The 25887-nt window shown below is 39.9% G+C and overlaps 1 protein-coding gene across 4 annotated transcripts in view; it reads right to left on the reverse strand.

Moving 5' to 3' along the window:
* Nucleotides 1-25887, reverse strand: part of MEF2C (myocyte enhancer factor 2C) — a 177412-nt gene that overhangs the window by 14419 nt on the left and 137106 nt on the right. For all 4 annotated transcript variants that reach the window (XM_052644071.1, XM_052644069.1, XM_052644070.1 and 1 more), the window contains exons 6-8: nt 20281-20467; nt 18117-18164; nt 132-304 (exon numbers count right to left, since the gene is read on the reverse strand). In XM_052644071.1, the coding sequence (XP_052500031.1) occupies nt 132-304; nt 18117-18164; nt 20281-20467 (408 nt within the window). The remainder of the gene's footprint in view (nt 1-131; nt 305-18116; nt 18165-20280; nt 20468-25887) is intronic.

A 25887-nucleotide genomic window follows, 5' to 3' on the forward strand; every position in this document is an offset into this window, starting at 1 on the left:
CTGCAGCAACAGCACTGACATGTTGATTTTCTGGGAACATGCAAGTAACCCATCAAGTCAGACAAATACAAAAACAGCAAAACGTATACAAAACATTATCAACATTTATTTAACATGGAATTTCACATTACCACTGATGGCATCGTATTCTTGCTGCCTGGTGGAATAAGCACTCGGAGGTCTGGTTTACGGTTATTCATCCCTAAATTCATGGGGGGAGGAGATTTCGCTTGCATATTCTTGTTCAAGTTACCAGGTGAGACCAGCAGACCTGGTGAGTTTCGGGGATTGCCATACCCATTCCCTGTTAAAAGAAAACAATGAGAGCACTCAGGAAAAAAAAATCCGGACTCACAAAATGTTTCTAGAGCATACACTACATGATACGATGAAGAAAGCATTGACAGGATGAAACAGTAACGTACATGGAAAGTTCACAGGATGACTGACAACCTCCTCAGGAGCAACCCAATCAGTTCTTTAATATGCCGCTGAAGGAAGATTAAAAACTCCTAATGAGAAGAAACCTAAGAGACATCAACTTGTCCGGAAGCCAGCATATACTTTTATTTGTCTATTTTTTCTCTTAGAAAAAAGTTGGGACGAAAGTCAGACAGTCTTCAGGGCCTAAGAAAAGCACTGAATTGGTCTTGAACTTTAATTGACTAGCTCAGCGGAGGCCTGGCTGGCATGACTCACTCTTTCGGTTCAACGATTTGGGTTTTATTTTGTGTGTCTGTGTGTCCTTAAAGCGAGGAAAGGACACACCAGCGAGGCTATAGTTTCTAGGACATGTGGGAGGCGTAGCAGCCTCTCACACGCTTCGCTCTTCAGTTCCCCTTTTCTCTGAGCGATTTCTCCCGATGGCTCGCGAGGCTCAGTGGACGAACCTGAAGCCCTGCTCTCTTGCTCACGGAGAACTTCAGAAAGCAGGACTCCTTCTCAGGAGCTGAAAGGAGGGGGTGAGGCCTCCACTAAAGGGCCGATGCCCAGGGCACAGGAGTAGCCAGCGAGTGGGAACTGTCCTGAAAGGGTCTTCTTGGGTCTCCGATGCTTAGTTCTCCCCCTCCCACTAGCAGACAAACGGCTATCTGAAGGTGTCCATTTCTCAGAACTCAAAATACACTGGCCCGTGACCGGCAGAGGTGCAGAGGCCGCCGATGCAACCTGAGCTGAACCGGAAGACCCTGTTTCCTCCACCGCCTCTGACTGGAGGATCGGAGAAACCACCCAGGCCAATTCAACAGCCCTTGCTGGAAACCCAGACAGCTGTTTTCTGGAGCTCTCTAAAGGAGACAGTCAAACCCCGTTGTTGCTGTCGTCATTATCATTATGGCAAAACCCCAGCCCCTATGACCCCAGGACGAATGATAACTGTGTGCTACGCTGTGGGGCAGCAGAGACAAGGCCCCGGTCCTCCAAGGCCCTTGCAGTCCTCTGTCGCAATCCGATATGGACGTGTACGAGAGGCACACACCAAGACGGGGCAGCCTGGGGTGAGGTGCCACGGAGGAATCCAGATGAAGGGCTACTGGGTTCCCAGCAGGGAAGAGATTATCCGAACAAGACTCACGGGAGAGGCAAGAACTGACGTGGGTCCTGAAAAAACAGAGGAGACAAAAAGATCTCTGGCCTTGTGACCGGGCACTAGGAGAGGGCCACGGTGGCGATTTATAGAGGACGGCCAGAGGCTCTGTGAGGATCCTGGTGAGAAGGGAACCCATGAGGGAAGGAGCAGAGATTCTGAAGGAATATGGAGGGCTGGGCTGTGGAGCCCACTGGAGGTTAGCCTGTGAATTCCAGGCTACGTGTCTTGGTTTTAAATGGTGGAAATGCAGACCCCTGAAGCCTGCAGAGCAGAGGGAACACGGGCCCTTAAGGGGACAGAGAAGTCTACTAGCATTGGGATATTTTAGGAAGGCCTGATAGTGTGATCCAGTCTGGAAATTTCTGTGATGACCCGAGCTACGGGGAGGAATTAGGAAGGCAAAGCCCTAGTATATTTCAGGAGATATTTTTGGGCACATCTTTTGAATTAGAATCTATTTGAGGTACACTGTTTTGGCTTTCCAAGTAGCTCAGTGGTAAAGAATCTGCCCACCAATGCAGGAGATGCAGGAGAGGTTTCGATCCCTGGGTCAGGAAGATCCCCCGGAGGAGGGCATGGCACCCCACTCCAGTATTCTTGCTTGTGGAATCCCATGGACAGAGGAGCCTGGCAGGCTACAGTACTTGGGGTTGCAGAGTCGGACATGACTGAGCATGCACACACAACTTTAATAATGTTTACAGCATACTGGTTCTTCATATCCCTTTCCTTTTACTTGCCTTATTTTATGCATGAATAAACAGGCTGAATGTATAACAAATAACTACAAGATTAAATCTGTCAATTGGATTATGCATAACATTCTCCACCTTACTAGAGGAAAAACCCCACAAAATAAAACAAACAACCCCCTCCTGGCAAAACGTATCAAGTATAAAGTAGCTGCTTAAGAAATGTTGGTTGAATTTGTATATAAGCTGCTCTTCTGTAATAAAACTTCAAGAAAATTAGCTATATTCTCTAAAGCCAACTAACAATGCCAAAAGCCAAGAAGACATTTGCACAATTAATTTGGACAGTTTTCTGTGGCAAAAGTGATTACAAGAAACAAACACATTTACCTTTTTTGGCTAGGAGAAATACAAAGGGTATGTTCACATAGAAAGACATTTGATAAAACAGAATGCTCAGAGGACTTTTATATTTAATGTGTCTTACTGAATCATTATTGTGACTACGCTAGGGCTTTGGTTTTAATTAATAGATTCCATGGGATAAAAACGGAGTGAGAAAACCGAGACAAAGTTTGCACTCTTCTTTCCTGTCAGCCGAAGCTCAGACTGACGGATACGCTGAATGCCTATGTCACTTACCTATTAAGCCTGTGTGAGATCTGGTTTAAATAAACAATCAAATGGAAAATTAGCTGGGTAATTTCAAAAGAAAGGGGGAAAAAAAAGTCAGTTAAGCAGTGCAATGAAGCTTGAACAGATCAGAAGAAAGTAAAACCCGGGCTTGGTAGATGCCGATACTGGTTTGCATGGAGGAGTTATTTTGCTAAAAGGAAGTAAAACCGCTTTATGAAATGTGTTGTCCTGTGATATGACGAGCACTGGGCCAGTGTGCGAAAATGGAAATGCTGCACGAAGCCTCTGAGAAAAGCTTTTTTTTTATTAAGAAAAAATTTTTTTTTCTAGAGTGAATTCTGAGAAATTCCAACAAAGCCTTTTGCCCACATTTTAAACAATGATTTGGGGCAGCGTAGGTGGGGGGCGGGGGGTGGAGATAAAAAGCAAACATATATTTTAGGTTTTCACCTAATAAATTACTTAAAACTTAAAAAAAAAAAGATTTGAAAAGCATTCTATTTTTCCTCTTGGAATATTTCCTCTTGTTCGGAAATTATGCCATTTTAGAAGATTAGTCACATATTTTAAGGTGTTTACATACTGAAGGTAAAATATTTTGAACCACGATGACACTTCTTAAATTCATATTTTTAGAGCATAAAAGTTATTTTTGAGAACAAATAAATTCTGCCTTTTACCGGTGAATTTCTGCTGTTTTTAGCATATTGTGCCAGCTAGCATTTTGGAGCCATATAATAACCATTTCTGTTTCCAGCCACCAAGTTGTTATTCTTTTGGCATAATATAGATTCAGGAATGTGAGGCTGTGGATCCTAAACCAGCGATATAGAAACCTATCATTTGAAAATCAATGATGAATACATTCGTGTGGTTTACTGCTAAGAAGAGCCTGCATTTAAACCGGCTCGGAAACTGTGGCCTCCTCCTCACTCCGGGTGCTGTGGCCTTCTGTTGAGGCTGCTGTCTTACCTTAAGATAAATTCACCCAACAGAACGGTCTCTTTCAAAGTCAGGGTCGGGAGGTGGGAAATGCTATCCTTCAATAAACTTCTGAGATATAGATTCCACCTCTCTTCATGCTACGTTTGAAAATTACCCTCTGCCTGGGACGATGATCAATTTGGATGGGGCTGCATGCAGATGTCACATTCCCCTGACCACTTAAAAGCACAAAAATTATAAAGCACGAGTGAATGGATTTCCTGATTACAGATTATAAGAAATGAAGAGCAGACCAACTTTAGAGTTTGCCTGTTTTATAGTTTCATTTGATGAAAAATATTGTTTCACATAAAACAATTTGAGCATTCACAATACAATCTGTATCAAGGATAACAGAATCCACCTCGCTGGGTTACAAATTTCTAAACACTCATATTAAAACTAGTGTAAATATATAGAACTTCAAATGTGGTGTTAGCAGAAAAAAATTTTTTTCTCTCCAGTTAACTTGAAAACACTTGCTCTACTTTTTTTTTCTTTTAATTGACTCCTATTTTAAGAAGTTGTAAATCCAAAGAACATATTTCTGGCTTATGATGTTGTGAGGAGGACACTTTGCCTTGTTTCACAGAGCTCAACTGAATGTGGAACTCTCTTTGAGCCCGAAGTTTGGAAACTTTCTCCTATTTGGATGTTTAGACATTATGAGTCTTTTCACTTCATTTTTTTCCTCCTAGACTTTAAATTATAAATACAAGCATATAAAACTAATCAGCACAAAACAGAAACTAGTTCTCATGGACCAAGGTTAATCTTTTTCATCAGCACTATCTTTTCTGTAGTCACTCAAGTCATCATCTTCGACTATTCCCCCCGCCTCTTTCAACTCCATATCCAATTAGTTACCAAATCTTGTCAATTTTTCTTCAAAAAGGCCTCTTTCCATTTTCACTGCCACCATTCTACATTAAGCTTTCACTGCCATCTGACTAGGTCTTCCCATAACCTGCTGTTTGGGGTTCCTGGTCTCTAGTTGAAGGGTTTTTCAGCAGGCCTTACAATGATGGGCTGCAGGAAGATTGCTCCTTGAAGCTGTGTGCAAACTTCCATGCATATGTGTGATAATAAAGCTAATAAACACTCCCAAGATGTTCTATATAAAAAAATCTTTCTCCAGTGCCGCTTCTCTCAGGCTCCTTTTTCAGATCACACTTAACTCTAGTGGGTCAGTGCCCTGGCTTGGCTCTCAGAGGGGGACACAGTTTGACCTGCCCTGTGTATCTAACCTAACGTCCAATGGCCACGGCCAAGCTTACCATCCTCTGAATACATCTGAGTCTTTGCTCTAGCAGGTCAGTAACTGGCAGTGTTTGACTTCCTGTTTAACTCAAAATTCATTTTTAAGGATCAGCTAAGGCCCAGGGCTCTCATGATACCTTTCAGACAACCTCAGTCCACCTTGAACTCACTCTCCTCGCAAACTCTGTGCAATTAGAGACTAATACTACACAGAACACTCATCTATTTGTGTTTCAAATCCTCACAAAACACATAGACAGATTATGCTGGAAAAATTAAAATTGTTCAGAAACGGCACTACAAGTCAAATTATGAGGGAACATGGGATAAGAACTGAAAATGTAACATGTAACTTAGTAATTTCAAACATCAAGGTGATGTCCAAGTACACCGCTGAGAGAAACTGCTTATCAACCACACAATATAAAAATCAGAAAATCATGCAAGTGCCCACCTACTAAATTTGTTAACAGAGAGCTAATTGAAGCTTTTTTTTCATCTGCTGCACCTGTTAATCATTTCCTAGCACATTACCTTAGTTAAATGTAAGCAGCAGAATCAAATAAAGTAGAACTTCCCCCTAATGAAGAAGAAAACTCGGAGACCCTGGATCTTTTCTTCCACACTGACAAGTGTCTACTGCCACGGGTTGCCTCTATGTCAAGAAGAATTTCAGTAACAATTTACTCACACAGAACTTTCTACCAAAAGATGGGTTGCATGCTTTCCTAGGAAAAAGAATGGTAGAAGGGTGGCAATTAAGAGTGCACTGGATTTTACTAGATGGTTCAGAGACAGGCTTCCTGGAGAGAGGGAATTCATGATAGATCTCAGAGTCATGACTGTGTTTGAGAAGGATAAGGATTCCTGTGAAGGCAAAATATAGGTCATTTCAGGGGATGCAGTTTTCGGAAGCTGGGAAAGTAGGCTTGGCTAACACAAGTCTCTTGGGTCATGCTAACATTAATACTGGAGACTTGATACTAAACTTCTACTAAACTTTATACCATAGATAAAGAACAGCCAAAGTTGTTTATGAGTAGGAAGTGGCATCGTTAGCTGTGTGTCGAGAAAAAAGCAAGAGTGGCAGCAGAAAGGAGGCATTAAAGGGTGAGACTGTTGTGAGGGAGCTTAGTTAGGACGCATCTGCCAGGGAGCACATGAGGAATGAGGTCTGAGGGAAGCGGCAGCCTTGCAAGATTTACAAGGCAGATGGGCGATGAGGACAAAGGCGGATTAAGCAGATAAATGCAGTTCCTCGTCATGAGGTCTCCATTAGAGTTTCTTCAACTATACCGCGCCTTGGTTTTTCACACGCTAAGCAATGATTTCATTAGTGTGAGAGAGGCATAAAAGTCATCTGAATCAGAGACTCCCACATACTCTCCCGAGGCAGCCATCACCAACACGACCACGCAATATTAACAACGGCAAGCATTTTAGATGGTATGAATGACCAAGCGCATTAACAACATCATGCACGTAAGCATCATGTACGTATCCACAATACATACCCAGAACAGTACACGTGCCTACGCAGAGTGTTGGCTATTACACACGGATATAAAGCACCTTTCATCCTCACAACAACAACCCTGTGAGGTGCTAAGAGTATCCTTGGGTTACATAAATAGAAAGCTGAAGAAAAGAAAGATCCCGTAACTTGCCCAACGGCAAACAGCTATCAACTGGTTAAGCCATGGTTTGAACCCAGCAGTGTGTCCAGAGCCCACGCTCTGAAGCACAACCCAGACCTGCTGCTTGGAACGGGGGCGTACTCTGAGACTCTGAAAACCCTTCTCTATCCAATCTCACCCTAAAATTCCAGGAACACAAAGGAAGAGAGGAAACAAAGTGGGAGACCAGGGACATGAGACTCAAAGGGACCCCGAAGGGTCTTCCCTGCTGGTCCAGAGGTTAACACGCCATGCTCCCAACGCAGGGGGCCCAGGTCCGATCCCTGGTTGGAGAACTCGATCCCACATGCTGGAACCAAGAGTTTGCCTGCCGAAACAAAGATCCCGCGGGCCACGACGAAGACCCGGCAGAGACCAAATAAAACAAGTATTTTTTAAAAAGGGGCCTCCTAAGTCAGAGGTGATGTGGATCATAGTCAACTTGGGTGTCAAAAATAGCAATTCTGGTTCAAAAGACACTGGACTTACATAAGGGGCAACGTTCCAAACCATATTTCTAGTCTCCTTCTGGATAAATAAATATTTACAAATAGGAAATATTGGGTTTAGCTACACTAAGTGCCAGAGAAGCTGTTTAACTTTCAGTGTGCTATTTTGAGCAGATGATTAACTATGCTTTTAAAGGTAGATTCTGAAATATTTTAGTCAATAATCTTCTCCCCTGTAATAGAGGGTCAAGACGTTTACCTACTGACCATCTATTTAAGAGACCAGCTTCATCATCAAAACCACTCAACATGATAGGAAAATGCCCAGTATCTTATAGTATCCACTATTAGGTATCTGAAAAAGAATTTCTAATATATAGGTTATAGAAATTACTTTGTTTAGGACTTTGTTAATGGCATTTTATTTTTGGGAATTTGGAGCAAACTGCCACAGGAAAACATTAAGTTGAGCATAGAGCTAAACCTCTGATGTATTGATTTTCTGTTTTTACTTCAGCCAAATGTTTTTCCCACTTAGGTTTCTTTTTTTTTTTTCTTTCAACAGAACAATTCTGAAAACATTTACGGCATACAATCTTGTTAAACTAAAGATGTTATATATATAATAATGTTCACTGAAGTGAAGTGAAGGTTGCTCAGTCGTGTCTGACTCTTTGTGACCCCATGGACTATACAGTCCATGGAATTCTCCAGGCCAGAATACTGCAGTGGGTAGCCTTTCCCTTCTTCAGGGGATCTTCTCAACCCAAGGATCGAATCCAGGTCTCCCGCATTGCAGGTGAATTCTTTACCAACTGAGTTACAAGGGAAGCCCAAGAATACTGGAGTGGCTAGCCTATCCCTTCTCCAGCAGATCTTCCTGACCCAGGAATCAAACTGGGGTCTCCTGCATTGCAGGCGGATTCTTTACCAACTGGGCTATTAGGGAAGCCCAATAATGTTCACTACTATCAAGTAATTTTACATTTGACCTTTAAAAAGTTTTAAGTTAGTTTCCAATGTCAAGACATTGTTTTGTGTCACAAATAAACCTACGTCTTTTCATCTATTTTAACTGTAAACAGTAAACTGGCTCATATAACCCACTGCTCTACTGTAAGCAACACACCTAACATAGTTTTTAGTGGAAAAAATTGTGCCCTTCTAGTCTTCAGTCTTACATTCACTTTGCCCTGAAAGCTTGAAATGCTGTTAAAAGCAACAGCAACTATAAGTTATCCAGCTGTTGTAAATCACAATCAGGTTTTTTTTTTTTTTTTTTTTTGAGGGGAAAGGAGATCTTTTTCATGGGATGGCTCTAAGGGAAAAGGCAACCACAAAACAGTTAGAGGTCAGAAATCTGGGAATAATGAAAATTTCAATATGCCTACTGCAGAATGGGGGCAAATCAGATTTCTGATTCTTATCCAGCTAAAGACTCCTGATTACAGATTCTTAAAAGTAAAAATCAAGTCTCCACTCTATCTGGGGGTTTCTTAGGGAAACAATGTAATAATGTGTAATGTCAGACTAAGAAGAAACTCCTGTGAAACCTCAGTGTCTTTTGTGGTGTATTCTTAGAAAAATACCCCAAGAATACACCCAAGCCAAGACTATTCTTGGTTGTACCAGTTGGAGGGCAGCAGACATTCTAAAAGGAGACTAGTCTCTTCAGCTTGACTAGGTCACTCTGATGGTGAACCAGACCTTCATGAATTTCCTATTGACCCTACTTGTCCTTGATGTTTCTTGGTTCTGTTTAGAATCTTTTGAGAAATTAACAGTCTATCTGCCAACTAGAACTTTAAACATTCAGCACATACAGTAGCCTCTGGATTGTGAGGCAGAAGTAAAGAAATTTTACTGGGTACTGAGTTATTCTTCCAAAGACTGGAGTCTGTGTCATAAAGCAGGTTTGTGTTGGCAGACCACTCTCATTTCTTTCCTGAGAGTCATGTGGGTCAGGCATTCTCATCCCGATTTTTGACAGATGAGGAAACTGAGGTTCCAGGAGTTTCTAAGGCTTGTCAGTAAGTGGGAGAGCTTTGATTTGAATCCAAAGCACAAGCTGCTTCCACTACATTATTACGAAAGCCAGATGTTTCAGATTTAGAATGCATCCATGAATCTTCCCTTCTCTCAGAATAAAGGCTCCATTTGCAAATAAGAAAAAAGTTGACAATCTGATGTTTCCAGGGCACAAAGACACACAAAATATCGTTCTGTTCTGAGGACTGTCTTACTGAAGGGATAGTTTTTCATTGCACCATAAAAATGAGATGGAACCTTGCTATCTTAAAAAAAAAAGTTCCACTTAACAATGAATGATAGATAGATTTATGACTCACTTAATTGTTCACTTCTTGCGATTTGGGGGCTGTCTCTTTGCTAAAAAATGAGGGGGTGTCTTCATTATTGACACAATTGCTCATTCTTTCAGTCATTTTTCTAAACAAAAATATTGAGACAGTTCAAATTAGAGAGAACGTGACAGAAGAGAAAGAATAATTACTTGTGGTTTTAACATTTACACAACTGCTGCAAACACATCAGAAGATGATAATGTTCAAACGAAACGTGTTGCACTGCACTGTGCTCCCTTTCTGTCTGGGATTTATTAATATCTCCTCTCTACTCCCACCGTCTAGGGTAGGGGCCGTGGCAGGCATCTGTCTTGGTGAAGCCTAGTGGAGCGCTACTCACACCCTGCACATTTCATAAATATTACTGGGACTAGATTAAACCAAGCTTTATTTTTTGCTTAGGAAGTCAAGAATATAGATAACTGTAATACTAACAAGAGCCAACATCTTTTAACAAGCACTTACTCTAGGCCAGAAAGTGTGCTCAATGCTGCCCTGTATCAATGATCTCATTTAATTTTCACCACAATCCTGCAACGTGGGGATTCACCGACTTTCCAAGGACAACATCTTCCCTAAAGGAACTTGAACATCACGTATTTTCTTGGTTATTTTATTATTCTGAATATCTGCCTCTAAAGTATTTTTCCCAAATTACTGCATGAGCAAAACTTTTGCTCCAGGATTTTACAGTTTTCTCCGAGCTGCTTAATACCAAAGGTTTCCTTTACATGATTGTTATGTAAATTAATGTTATCATGTTTGAATAGGGAAATTGACCACAGATTTAGATTTACTATTATTACCATGGGCTGCCCAGGTGGCTCAGTGTTAAAGAATTCGCCTGCCAATTCAGGAGACCCAGGAGACTTGGGTTCGATTGATCCCTGGGTCAGGAAGATTCCGTTGGAGGAGGAAATGGCAACCCACTCCAGTATTCTTGCCTGGAAAATCCCACAGACAGAGAAGCCTGGTGGGCTACAGTCCATGGGATCACAAAGAGTAGGATGTGACTGATAATATAATATTATTATATCATCATAACCTAATATAGCAGGGATTTTTTTTTCCCCTCTTACAGTACAAATACAACAACTCAGTTCTGTGTCATAACTAGAGATTGTAAGTGGAGTCTAAGGCCAAAAAATTGTGAAAGGAAGGCACAGTGTTTATTAAGACAGTTACCAAGTAGATATTATGTTCAGTTACTATAGCTGAAATGGAGCAATAATGAACGAGCTGAGTGAATCCTTAATGGACACATCTGTAGATGACAAATTGAACCTATTTATACAAGGTTTTGGTGCAATACAGTTTCCTTTGTGTGATGCTCAGTTGCTTCAGTCAGGTACAACTCTTTGCAACTCTGTGGACGATAGCCTGCCAGGCTCCTCTGTCCATGGGATTCTCCAGGAAAGCATACTGGAGTGGGTAGCCATTCCCTTCTTTAGGGGATCCTCCCGATCCAGGGATCGAACCTGGGTCCCCTGCATCTCAGGCAGATTCTTTACCTCTGAGCCACAAGGGAAGCCCCTGAGTTTCCTTTCACATAAACTAAAGGAATATATTTGATCTTTCAAATATGAGACTTTCATGACTGTACACTTAAAACTGAAATTCAAGTGAAACATACTATATAAGCCTAACTAAAATTTAAGACTGGCAAAGGTTTGTCTAAAAACAGCACATTATACTCTTGCCCGAAAGCCTTGAAGCCCCAAAAAGTCCCCAGTAGGTAAAACATTGATTTCCAAGAGGGGTTTTTTTAACCACATCCCTCCGTCAGGATCTGCTGTCTATTGATGCAGTTTCATATCACTCATGATTTTGAAAAGAGCTTCTGTATTATCTCCAAATAAAATCTTATGGTGATGCCAAAAGCGGGAAAGACAGAAACCAACACTGTGCGAGGAAAAAAAAATGCTGAGAGAAAAAAGGTAAATGTTGACTAAAACTAATAATTTAGGGAGGACATGTTAACTGCGTGAATCAATATTAAAAAGACCAAAATTTTATTATCAATCACACTCTTAGGTTAAATCAGTGGGATATGAGTGAAGAGACCAATTTTCACATTGCTTTACTGAATATAATAGAAAGGGGATAAACAGGATCCAATTTGCGAGGTCAGAAATCATTGACATACAAAAGGCTCTAAAATCTGCTGAAACACTCTCCGGGGAAGCTACAATTTGAAATTTTGTTTTTCCTTCTGGAAATCAAACTCCTTAAGAATTAATTCAAACCCCTACTTTCAAAGGGGCTGAAAGTAGATGGTGTCCTGACTTAGCCTATAACATCCACTTGTCTTGTCTTCCATCTGCCTCTCTCATTTCAACATGGCCTCTACAGAATGGTGTCAAGGTACCACTTTATCTACAATCTGCCGGGTCTTGTATTTGGGAAGTGGACACTGGTTTTCTTGGCAGTGGCTGATTATCATGTGCTGTAGGTTATCCAACTAAAGGACAGTATTTTTTTTTCTTTTAATAAATCTAGATAACCTTGGTTTGGGTTAAAAATATCACTGTCACTGAATTGCACAGATAGTAATAAAGCAATGCTGTTGGATGTTTATTTATGTTTTGGGTGAACTCCCAAGGTAAAATTGAAAATGCGCTCAGAATTTTTATTCCGAACAACTGAAACTAACATAATACTGCAAAAGAATCCAACTTAGCTTTTATTCACAGGCTGCTTAACAAATTTTTAAAAAGTAATATAAAATTACATTTTTATACTAACAAAAAAGTTTTGTTTGAGAGTAACTAAATGGTAATCTCCTTTTCTTGAATATTGATTCTGAAGTTGTGTTTTGTTAGGCAAAAAAAAGGTAAACTTGTCAAAGCCAATTCTCTTAAACTGAATTTTTAACCACTTCTCATCGATATTTTAAATCATTGAGTAAGAACTGCAGAGTAGTCTACTTGGTAGATAAGAAAGTCAGCCAAGAAAATTTCGATAAGTATTTTCAAAAACAGATAGTTGTAAAGCAATGGTATTGGTATAGAATAATTAAACATTGTTATGAACTTTTCCTCTTCTCATTTAGTTCTATTTTATGATATGCTAAATTTTTCTTTTCCAATGCTAAGTGAATTACAAAAATGTCATGTTGGTGAATTTTTATGATTATATGATCATAAGACATTACATGTATATGGACCCTAAAGACTTTTGTGTCTTACCCCTAATGTGAGTACTACATTCAGAAGCCCAAAGTATTGCCAAGTGGAGTCTTTTCAGAGTCTGGAAGCCAGGTCTTCTTCCTCAGCCACTGCTCAGTGGTTTATTATCCACAGCAGCACACTGCCACTACCAAGTCTCCATGTATTTAGCTGATACAAATTAAGCATTCCAGAAGTGACAATGCTTGACAACCAAATGCATAAAATAGTAAACAATTAACAATCAAAATAAGGAAACAGCTGTTAGTTTCTTTTTATATAAAATTATCTCTAATTTACAATAAATGCCAATTAAAATTATTAACCAATATACATAAATATCCTTTGCCTTATTGTCAAATAGCTATGTAGACTGTACAATTCTCCTGACTTTTCAAAGAGATGCCTAAAGGATTTTCTTTCTGCTCCTCGACCACCCCCCCTTTTTAAAAAAAAATCTCAATCAGGAAACAGTACATCCTTGAGCATACTGGTACTTTCAACTCAATAAAAAAGCAATTAGGTCATGAAAACAAAGGGCATCAATAAGAAAATGAATAATCCAACACAATGCACTGCTGTGCTAACGATTAAACCTAATGAATACAGAAACTCAACTGAACTTGATCTTACACTCATCTGTAAGCACTAAGAGTAGCATGTTAAAAGCTTTAATGTACAGAGATACGACAAAATGTAATTTTAAAAGCAATGACTTTCAATTTTGGCTCTTGAAAGTAAAGGATTAAATAGTGGATGAATAACTGTCAACTGAAACCTACAAATGTCACTATTACTAACGTATCATAATGACTTGGTGCATATTTCTCTTACATCAAGAGTACAACCCCATCCTGTTTCTTCTTTATCACTTCTCACCTTCACGTATGAAAGGACTTCAACTTAAGCAATAAGATGTTCATTATTTCAAGAAGAAACCTGTGATGGTCAGCGGTACTCGCCTATGTTTTATTTTCTGATATATATCAGCCCTTCAGGTTTTCCATTAGGTAAGTTAAAGTTTGTTTAAAACTTAACTGGTTAATAGTGCTCAGCCATTTAATCAAATAATGAATTCATTATTCCTTATCTACAGTATCAGAAGATTATGTTATTTCTGTGAATTGCAGATCAAGGGTATTATCTTTTTATATTTAAAATTACATTATTTCTTTGAAGTATTTTTTCTTTTTTCCACATAGACAGTACAAAAAATTTATGTCTAGAAGACCAAATTTTCCTTTATTCGGCTAACACGGATTTACTGAATATCTGCTATGTCCTCGCTCTTGTATCTTGAGCTGGGAATACTAACTGAAGAAGACAGTTTGCCCCCAGAAGGAAGTGTCCAGGAGAGAGATGCATGACCAGGTAATGCAATTATAATGCAAGGAGATAAACAATGTAGGCAAGAGAGGTGCCTAATTCCTTCTGGAACAGTCAGGAAAGGATTTCCTGAATGGTTGGACTGAATTCTGCAGGATGACAGGCAGTGCTCAGGAGCATGAAGTAGGAGAATGCTAAGAAAGCACACACAAAGGCAAGAAGCTGTGACGCTGTTTAGAAAGTGGAAGCATAATGCGGTTAAGAACGCGCACTCTGGAGACAGACTGCCCGGGTTCTATCCTGGGCCATTACTTAATCTCTCTGTGCCTTAGGTCCCCTGACTATAGAAGGGGCATAATATGGATATCTACATGAAAGGGCTGCTATGTAAATAAAAGTTTTTTTGGTGTGTAAATCACATAGTAAGAGCAATTTAGATGTTTGCTATCATTAGAGCTTGAGTGCGGGGTTCTTGATGGCAGTGGCAGAAAGTAAGAAGGTTGAAGACCAGAGGGTAGGGATGGGCCAGAGATAAGAGCGTGCGAGCATGCTGTTGCTTCAGTAGTGCCTGACTCTTTGTGACCCTATGGACTGTAGCTACCAGGCCCCACTGTCCATGGGATTCTCCAGGCAAGAATACTGGAGTGGGTTGCCATGCCCTCCTTCAGAGGATCTTCCCGACCCAGGGATCGAACCCCCAACCTTTTATGTCTCCTGCATTGCAGGCAGATTCTTTACCACAGAGCCACCAGGAAAGCCCATAGAGATAAGAGGCTCATGGTTAATTCTGAAAGAGCTGGGAAATCACTGCTGGAGTTTAAGCATCTGAATGATGACCTACAATGAGTTTAAGGCTTTGATAAAGACTAATGGGGAGTCTCGGAGAAGGCAATGGCAAGCCACTCCAGTACTCTTGCCCGGCAAATCCCACGGATGGAGGAGCCTGGTGGGCTGCAGTCCACAGGGTTGCTAGGAGTCGGACACAACTTAGCGACTTCACTTTCACTTTTCACTTTCACGCGTTGGAGAAGAAAATGGCAACCCACTCCAGTGTTCTTGCCTGGAGAATCCCAGGGACGGGGAAGGCTGGCTGGTGGGCTACCGTCTCTGGTGTCGCACAGAGTTGGACACAACTGAAGTGACTTAGCAGCAGCAGCAATGGGGAGTCTGGAGTGGGATGCAATGTGAGGTCGGGAAATGAATTAGGGATCTTTGTAAATAGTTCTGGAGTGTTGCTATAAGCCTGAACCAGGGCAGTGAGATAGGAATGGAGAGAAAGGGGGTAGATTTAGGAAATACCTTGGAGACATTTGGTAAGTTGTTAAGACCTGATGACTCACCGGATGGTGGGATTAGGGACAGGTATAGTGCAGGGAGTGAGTGGATGCAAAAGATGCTATACTTTATGACTGAGCTGAGAGGGAAGGATGCTTACTTCTTTGGTCCCTTGGTTTTAAAGAAACACAATAAATATTGAATTTACTTCCTTTCCTCGTGAGACTATACTCTTTTTGCAAGTTGAGATGAGTAGATACTGAAGAAAATTGGACTGAAAAGGGTTTCCCAGGTGGAGGCTAGTAGTAAAGAACCCATCTGCCAATGCAGGAGACAAACAAGATGCGGGTTCAATCCCTGGAAGAAGACACAGCAACCCACTCCAGTATTCTTGCCTGGAGAATCCCCACGGACAGAGGAGCCTGACCGGCCACAGCCCATAAGGTCACAGAGTTGGAAACGACTGAAGCAACTGAGCACGCACAGACTGAAAAATAATTTAACTTAACTGGAGAGTCCTGCCACTTGACCTCAGAGTTTCTAACTTTATCTGAGACCTTGAATTTCAATGACAATATTCAAAATTTGAAAGGTATCTTTTGGCTGTTTTGCTTTAGTTTTCTTTTCTGAAAATGCAGAGACATTCTGACTGGCCTTGTTTCCTTCGGTGTTATGTGATTCTCTGACATCACCACCAATATATTCACTCTGACATTTGATACAGGCTGGTGTGAGCAAGAAGGGGCAGACGGCTGGGTCTGTGGGCAGGACAAAGCAGCTAAGCTTAACACTCAGTGGCATCTGCAACAGGTGTTCTGTGGAACCAGAGTTAGAAAGGGCTTCTTCCTCTATTTTTAAAAAGTGGGGAAGTAACTCTTTCATAACTATACAGAAACTGACTGTTATATGCTCACTAAAAGATACAATCATCAATATACAGTATTTATCATCATCAAAGTGGACCAACTGAGTGTTGTTTTTTTAACTTCCTTCCATTTTTGACGTAGAAGATTCCTGAGTTATGGCGGCAGTCCTGAAGTTGGGGAATGAATTTGCTAAGCCTACAAGATTTTTTTTTAGTTCAATGACGTGATAGCCTATATGTGGCTAACTTTTATGTTTACAAGATTGAGTGTCTTCTTTCTCCCCAGAGGGCCATTTAACTCAGTGGACTGTCAGGGAATTGACAATGACAGTATAATTGAACAATGCTTATTTTCAATATAGAATTCTAAAGCATTTTAGCTATTAGGCAGTAACAAGAGGCCACATCATCAAAGATGAGTACCCATTCCCCAACTCGACATGTTTTTTCTATTAACTTTCATTACTGTTATTGGCTGTTCTCATACAAGCAAGCAAACTGATGCATCAAGATACTGAGTAAAATATCATAATATCTACACTACTCTTATTTACCTCTTTATTGGACTTTGAGACAACTAGTTTTCAGCCCCACCACCCCCTCTAGCCATAGTGTCTGGCAGAGACTTGAATCCTTTGGTCTATAATTTTCAGGCTACAAATCCTGATGTATTTTTTTTGAGGGAAAAAAAAGAGCCCTTTGTTTCAATATCCAGCAAAATAGTATATTCAGTCTAATCATTAATCTGACTCTACCTAATCCTGAAAAGCTAGATAAAACAGGAAGTCAGGACCATTGATTCTGTCTGTTAACCCACTAGTTCTTACCCTTTTTATTCATTACTTACTGAATTAATGAAGAGCCAATACCAGAAATAAGAAACATGACTCCCAAATGGACATATTTATAAACATGTTCTATATGCCAATTTTTAATCTTCTTTCTTATAATTAACAGCCTATTATAGTTGAACCTGGCAAAATATTTTAATTTGGCTGTCCACAGACAGTTCAATAAACTTGAATTTTTTTGATATTTCAAACATAACCTTGTGTTATCATGCCTGCCTCCTGCTATTTTAAATGTATAGTATGTTTTACTGCAGGAATTACCATGGTTACTTGTTATGCCAATAGTGAACTGCAGTTAGCACTAGAAAGTATTGTGCTGTCTTACCTCTGCATTGGAAATGACATCAGCATCTCAGTAATCACTATAATATGAATTAACACGGGACCCTGGAGAAATGTGACTATGAGACCAACTGGCCACAATGCAAGAGGTTCTTAAAGAGCTGAACTGTATTTAATGTGCTTTTTTGAGAGGTACACTGTGTTTATATTCTCTAAGAACTCATTTTAATCCCAAATGCGGTTTTATTTTATTAACACTATTGTTGAATGGTTATAATCTCACTCCTTCCTTTTCTTTACATACTCTCCTTTAGAAGTATACAAGCGTTCAGTACTTTGTGTAGAAAGTGATTTGCATTTAACGTGAAATAATTTACAAAGGACGTGACTTGTCAGGTTTGCTAAAGGTACTCTGGCAGCCACCAGAGATGGTACCTAGGATTAAACTGATTTGATCAGAACACCCAATTCTGCTTATGTTGACTAGCTGAAGCTTTATTATGGAAAGGTCTACTTAATAAACAGTCATCGCTGTTACTATCCAATCACTCCTGCTTCATCAAAATGCTTTAGAAATTCTTGGGGCCATTTTCCCATGCGTCTCCCTCATCTCTCAACTGTGGAAAAGACGCGCTTCTGTAGATCACAAAGTACAGGGCTGCTCAACAATGGCGCGCACTCTGGCACTGGGCCTCCACTCACCTGCACTGGTGCCTGCACCGGACGCGAGGTCTCCACCCATCAGACCACCTGTGGGCGAGAGAGGACCATCACAAGCAGCACAGCCAACGGCCCACGGGGCAGCGCGCTGCACCTCTAGCAACTGCAGTATTCTTAGGGTTCTCCCAAGAGTCCTAAATTTCTCAAGTGTTACCTAGGTCAGATGGCTGACATTTGTTTTACTGAGACATGCTGTGCTCAAACACTAAAAATACATTCCATCACTGACATTTTGCAGCATCTTTTTTCCTAAGAAAGATTACCTTTAAAAAAATCTAGTCAAAAAATCTAGTCTTTGAATGGTCTCTAAATGTTTACTGTATTTTTACATTTAGTTTTCCTAAGATTGCATTTTCTAGAAAGTGAAGAGTAAAGTTTATTATATACTCAAATAACCATATATCTGATGTTTAATTTTTTGTAAATATATTTTATACAATTAATTCTGTGCAATGCTAATTGCCTAGCACTTTGGTCGTTTCATGAATCTTCTAACAATGAATGACTTCCTTTACTACCTGAATCTTACTAATACAATAAAACAGGCTTTATTGGCCACAAATTTAGAGACATATGTTTATTTGCTGCTAGCTTAAGAAAGCAGGTTAAAATTCGGCAATCTGCATTTATGGGAGTTGGGATGTTTCAAAAAGATACTGAATATAATAATTTTACTTTTTAAGAAACAAAATTCAGCTAAAAGAACAGAATATCAGTGAGATTATTTTCTAATTGCTATTATTATTATTTGGTACTGGGTTTGGAATTAGAAGAAAATGTTCATTACATTTTAGGAAAGAGTTTATTATTTCCAACCAAATAAATATTTTGGAAATAAACCATGAGATGTTTTTAAAATAAATGAGCATGAGTTCATCAAATTGGAAATTCAACAGCATTTGAGTATGATCTAAAAGGAATACATATAGTTATTGAAAATGCTTATGATAAATTTCAACATATTCAGAAGTAGGGATAACAGCATAAGTCCTTTATACATATCTCTCAGATTAAAGATTTACCAAGATTTTTTTAACATGGCTGATTGTATCCTCTACATGAAGTTTCTGTACTAAAAAGTAATATACATTTAATTCTAAGGCAGATATAAGTTTTCTGAAGGAAAAATTCTTCTGTGGATAAATTACTTTTAATAAAAAGTATGTCATATTAAAAAAGTATGACATATTAAAATTCCCTATTAAGTGCTTTTTAAGAAATAAAATATAAATGTATAATGATTGGCTGTACACAATGTAGAAATTCAATTTTGGTGCTTATTTTAGAAATATGAAGGATTTATTCAGTTATATTCAACTCGTATTTACTGAGTTCCTACCGTGAACCTGACAGGCAAGAGGACATTCTTTCCTTCAAGGTCCTGTAAGTCCAGTGGGGAAATGGACACATACTCAATACAGTAAATCATACTGTGTATTGCTTGATCTGAATTCTAAGAATGGCTAAACTTTTCCTGAGCAAAGATTTCTTTTCTCTGAGACACTGTGAATTGTATAACCATAAGAATCTCCTGGAAGTACAGACACAAATTTATGGCAGTTGTGTATGTTCTTGTGATATGCTCTTATCTTCATTTCTGACTTAGTTTTGTTTTTAATTCAGTTCTTATAAATTATGCTATATCATCACATTTCTTCTCTGCCTTAAGTCCTCTGTGCTATAAGCTACTGGATTGATAAGTAAAAAATTGGCCAAAATAATAAATAACTAAAGGAGATAAATGCAATCAAGGGACACAGGGGAAAAAAATCTCATGGAAAAGGTATCTGGCTAGAAGTAAGAGGGGAAATGGCATTTTAGGCAAGAGGAGAGGAGAAACAAAAGCATGGAGATAGGATTTTTGGCGTTCTCTTTGAGAAAGTATGCGGTTAAAATATAGCCACCTGAGGAGATGGGTGATAGGCTAAATATATAAACTGCAGATTATGTAAGATTTTGAAAGACAGGCTAACAGGGCTGGGTTTTTATCATGCGGAAGACCTAGATGGGGATGGGTATTAAGCGATGAAGGGACGTAACAAATGGAAAGTTGGAACGCTCAATGTCTTGTAGGTAAAACAGCCTTCTTTGCCAAGGGTAGCTCCTTCCAATGATTTGCCACTGTCGCGTTATTACAAGGACGTACCTGTGTTACCTGCACTTGGAGGTCGATGTGTTACACCAGGAGACATACTATTCCTCTGCAGAGAAGGGTGGGCCAGTGGCAAAAGGTTGGGGTTTCCCAGTGAGCTGACGGGGTTGCTGTATACCAAACTGTTGTGGCTGGACACTGGGATGGAGACTGGCATCTCAAAGTTGGGAGGTGGAACAGCCTGTAGAAGCAAGAAAAACAAGCATGGGTAAGAGAAACGAAGAGAAACACAGCCCAGTACAGAGAGCCTTACTTTTCCAAGAAAAGTTTCAAATTCCAAACTGCTTGGTGTCTAGAAGAACATTAAGAAGAGCTCTCAAGATGTTCAGATCATAAACTGATTTCTTTAATGTGCTTAGAACTGTTTCTCTGCAACTATTAGAAAACGTTTCACTTTTGTTTAAAACAAAGCCCCATTTCATTAGACTCCATTGTCTTTGAATTCCATTCTATTAAGTGGTAATTGTTCATTTCTGATATCTGAATCGGGTGCCAGAAATGACTGCAAGATCAAAGGTACACGACTGTGATGACTTTACAGAGAAAAGGGATTAAAATGCACACTGAGCCTTTGGTTTAATTGCTTATTGAAGCATATTTATGCAGAAGTTTAATGATATAAAATCATCTCCGGGCATGTGAATAGCATATATATTTTAATTATTATATTTAAAAGTCTGTCTTTTGAAAGTAACTCTAAAGATAATCGACATTTTAAGACACAGGGTTCAACAGAGCATGTATCACTCAATAATTCATATTTTAAAATGATAGTTCAGAATATACATCATACTTCACCTTTTGGGATATACTGACATTGACAAATGGCAAGACCTATATCTCCAATGAGAGAGTTGCAAACATTTAGCGACCTGTGTGGATATCTAATTAGAGTAATTCAGGCCCCAATTATTGATTTTTTGGTATTATGTTGGCAATATAACCCACACATGCTTATTTTTCTGCTTGCATTTGCTAGATAATCATAGTTGAAATATCCTCTCCTCCTCCTTTTTTTTTTCATTTTTAACATTATAAATGAAAATCCTGTTTGAATATATTGCCAGAGGACTCATGGTGTCAGAGTATGAAGCATTCTTAATATAAAATGGATATATATGTGTATGTGTATATGTGTGGATCTAGTATGTATTATTAGGGTTTACATAGAAGATTCCCTCAGGGAGTCTCTAATAACCCACTGTACAAATTTAAATGCATATGTGCCTGTGGCTCAAAGTTTTCTCTTTTTACTATTTTTTTTCTGTAATCCTAACATCACATTTTTTTTCTTTTTATTTCTCATTGATCGGCTGGCCTGCATCACATGTGCTCTGCAGCAGTTCTCTGTTTATCCTGGTGATAATTACAACACTGTCCTCTTTCTCTGCTTCTGCTCTCTTATTCTTTACTTTTCCTATTTTTCTTTTCTTCCCTGATCTGGACATGGCAATACAGATAAGAACAAATGTGTCATTAACTCTTTTCATTTACATGTCTTTGATCCTTCATTGATTTTGGGGAAATAAAAGTTTAAAAGTGTCAGAGAAGAGAAGTCTGGATATGTTTCCCCTCTTGCTGGGCCAGGGGATGGCAGAGGCTGCCTTCCCCTAGTGAACAGCACACCCCCTTTTTGGTCCTCTTTCCAGTGACATAGATCTTACTGTGCTCTGATAAATTCTCCCTCCTCTTGCTCATTCAGACCTACGTATGGTAATGGCTTCCAGGTTGGAAGCCCTAATGTACTTCACTGTTTCTTGAATTTACCTGATCGCTCAGTTCGGTTCAGTCGCTCAAGTCGTGTCCGACTCCTTGCGACCCCATGGACTGCAGCATGCCTGATCTCTACTCGTCTGTAAATAGACCCTTTACTAAACTCTCTTCCATTACCCTTCTGAGTTTGCCATCTGTTTCCCACTAGATCCACAGTAGTGACTCTAGATCTAGAATTGTGGTACACTCTGCAGCTGGACTATCTCCTTGGGGGGCATTCTGGAAACTTGTGGGTGTCAATGATTGAGCTGGTATTTTCCTGGTTGGTAGATATGCTGTGGTGATGGTTTAGTTGCTCAGTTGTGTCCGACTCTTGCGACCCCATGGACTGTAGCCCGCCAGGCTTCTCTGTCCACAGGATTTTCCAGGCAAGAATACTGGAGTGGGTTGCCATTTCCTTCTCCAGGGGATCTTCCTGACCCTGGGACTGAACCCAGGTCTCCTGCCCTGCAGGCAGATTCTTTACTGACTGAGTCACCAGGGAAACCCCAATATGATATGCTATATATCCTATTATATGTGGGGCAGTTGTACACAACAAAGAATTGTTTCTTATCCCATCCCACCTTCAAATGCTCCACTGGACATTCATGTGTATGAAAAACCTTTTTAATAATCATCTGAGTCAGAACTAACTTTGTTCTGCAAACACAAGGTATTTTTATTACACTGAAACACAGATTTTTTTTCTTTTATGCACTGAAATTCCCAGAATGCAACTACTGTGTATGGCAAGGGAATGTTCCACTTTGTTTGGTAGGGAACTTTGGAAAATCATTTCACCAGTGACAGTTCTGCTCTTGTGACCTGGATTGGAAATCTGGCACACTGCTTTCTCTCAACTCACTCGATTAAAAAAAGTTCTCCTCACCACTTCACTAAAAATGCTCTTGTCATTGTCATGAATAACCTTCAGACTGCTAAATCCAACGGTAACTTCTTAGTTCTCAACAGGGACGCAGTTGATCACTGCTTCTTGATAAACTTCCTCCGCTTCCACAACCCCGGGCTTTCCCTCCTATTTCGATAGCTGCTCCTTCTCAGCTTTGGTTTCTGGTTCATCCTCTCCTCCCTGCTCTGCGAATGTAAGAGTGCGTGCTCAGTCGTGTATGAGTCTCCGTGACCTGATGGACCACAGTCTCCCAGGCTCTTCTGTCCATGCGATTTTCCAGGCAAGAATACTGGAGTGGGTTACCATGCCCTCCTCCAGGGGGTCTTTCTGACCCAGGGATAGAACCCTATTGCTAGCATCACCTGGGAAACTCGCATGAAAGAGTACCATGGTCCTTTTTCTAGTTCTAGCTTGGATTTCTCTCCTGATTCCAAATTTGCATATTCAGCTACACTCTCAATATTTCTATTTAAGTGTCTGATAAGCATCTCAAAACTAGCCCCAGTCTAGCTCTTCCCATCTTCAGCTGATGGCAGCTCAATGCTTTCCTTTGCACAGAATAAAGTTCTGGAGTCACCCCTGAATCTTCTCTTTCTCCAATACCCCACTTTCAGTCTACCCAGAAACACTATTGGCTTAACTTCCACATATAACCTCCAACCACCTCTCACCTTCCAGTGGCTGATTCTAGCACCACCATCTCTTGCCTTGATCACTGCAGTCACCTGCTCATAGCTACCTGCTTCTATCCTTGCCCTCCCTTTTATTTTCAACCCTGCAATCAGACAGATCCTTTAGAAGCATAAATCAAGTGATGGCCCTTCTCTATTCCAAACCTTGTGTGAACTCTCATCCTAGTTGGAGCAAAGCCCAACATCTCCCAGTGTTCCACAGGGTCCTAATTTCAGTTTTCTCCCGGCTCCATTACTGATTTCCTGCCATCCTCTTCTCACCTCCCTCATTCTTGTCTTATTTCTCTGGTTAACTCAAACATCACTTTCTTCAAATTTCTGCTCAAATCTGGTCTTTTCCATCAAGAACAGACTTGTGGTTGCCAAGGGGGAGAGAGGAAAGGGGAGGGAAGAATTGGGAGTCTGGGATTAGCTGATGCAAAAAAATCATATATATGATGGATAAACAACAAGGTTCACTCTATAGCATGGGCAACTACATTCAACATCCTGTGATAAACCATAATGGAAAAGAATATGAAAAAGAATAGATATATAACTGAGTCACTCTCCTGTGCATCAGAAGTTAGTACAACATTGTAAATTAACTACCCTTGAATAAAATAAAATTTTCAAAAAGCTAGTCTTCTCAAGGAAGCCCACCCTGACTACCCTATTTAATCCTGTTCCTGTTCCCATCCATCTCCTGATGCTTTCTCTTCTTTTATAAGATCAATTAAGACAATGGCCACTTAATGTCCCCTTTCATCAGATGCTAAAGCTCTTTTGCTACGAGGTAATACATAGCCTAGCCCACTTTTTGTTGTATTAATTGAATATTTTCATTCAAAGAATTTTTAGGAAGATGCTATATGAATGTAAAAGTAAGGTTACAACAACTTACTGTGTATTATTTATTGAGCAGGCACTATACCATAAATTATATACACAACATGATTGAAGCTTCCAACATCCCTTCGCTACAGATATAAACCTTCTTTTTCAAATTGGTGAGATTAAGTAAGTGATCCAAGGTCATGTAACAAGTGACTGAGCCTGTTGGTTTTGCTACTAAATGACTGTGCAACACAGTATACATTTTTGGATAGAAATAAAATATTTTGGTCAGAAATCATACTGTGAAGTGAGTATGGGCTGCATGTGAGAAGCTTATTATTTATGAACCAGGAACATAACAGACTAAATGGGTTCTTCTGGGACAAGGCTGAACACCATCTTAGGGTGTGTGCTTATGCCTACTGATGCCAGGGTGGGATGAAGGCTTGGGAAAAAATATACCTTAAAGAGTCCTCTTGTTCAAATTTACTCAGATTTCATATTTTAAAGCTCTCTTTTGCTTAAAAATGTTTTACTCTGTATTCACTATTACTACTTATAAATGTTTAACTGGATACCTACGGACCCCACTATAAGACTACTTCTCCCCTGAATATTCTGCAGAATATTGACTGTGTCTCCGTAGAGAACAAAGCCAATACCTCCCCCCACCCCGTGATTATTTGCATATCCAAAATAGAGTGGATGGTTAATAATCAATTAATGAATTCTGAACCACTCTACTAACCGATTTGGTAAAAGTCTCTCTACTCCTTTCTGCCTCTGACCATCATCCCCAGATCATTCAGTTTCCAGGATTCTGGGCTATAAACAATTTGATAAGAGTTATTATAAAACTCTCTTGTGATTGGCTAGACAGAAGTCAGATATAATTCTGATACTATTAGCATGCATGAATGCTAAGTTGATTCAGTTGTGTCCAACTCTGTGTGACTCCATGGACTGTAGCCCGCCAAGCTCCTCTGTCCATGGGATTCTCCAGGCAAGAATACTGGAGTAGTTTGCCATGCCTTCCTCCAGGGCATCATTCCAAACCTAGGGATCGAACCCGCATCTCTTATGATTCCTGCACTGGCAGGTGGGTTCTTTATCACTAGTGTCATCTTTCAGGAAGTCAAGCATACTTCAAAAATTCACAATTCATAAAACATGGTAACATCCATTGCAGTTCAGCTTTTGCTTTGTTTCCTTATCTGCATCAGGAACTGGCTAAACAATTTTGAAATCACATTAAATAAGCTTAAATTTGAACACCGTGAGAAGCTGTCTCAGAGAACCAGAAAGAACATCAGCCTTTATATCAGAAATCTTAGTTCCAAGTAGTGTAATAAACTGCAACCTAAGCACGCAAGTCATTTAATCTCCCTTGACCCTATGTGGGACCTGAAGCAGCTGCATCCAGAAAAG

The sequence above is a fragment of the Budorcas taxicolor genome, chromosome 7, assembly GCF_023091745.1.
Source record: "Budorcas taxicolor isolate Tak-1 chromosome 7, Takin1.1, whole genome shotgun sequence".
Lineage (NCBI taxonomy): Eukaryota > Metazoa > Chordata > Mammalia > Artiodactyla > Bovidae > Budorcas > Budorcas taxicolor.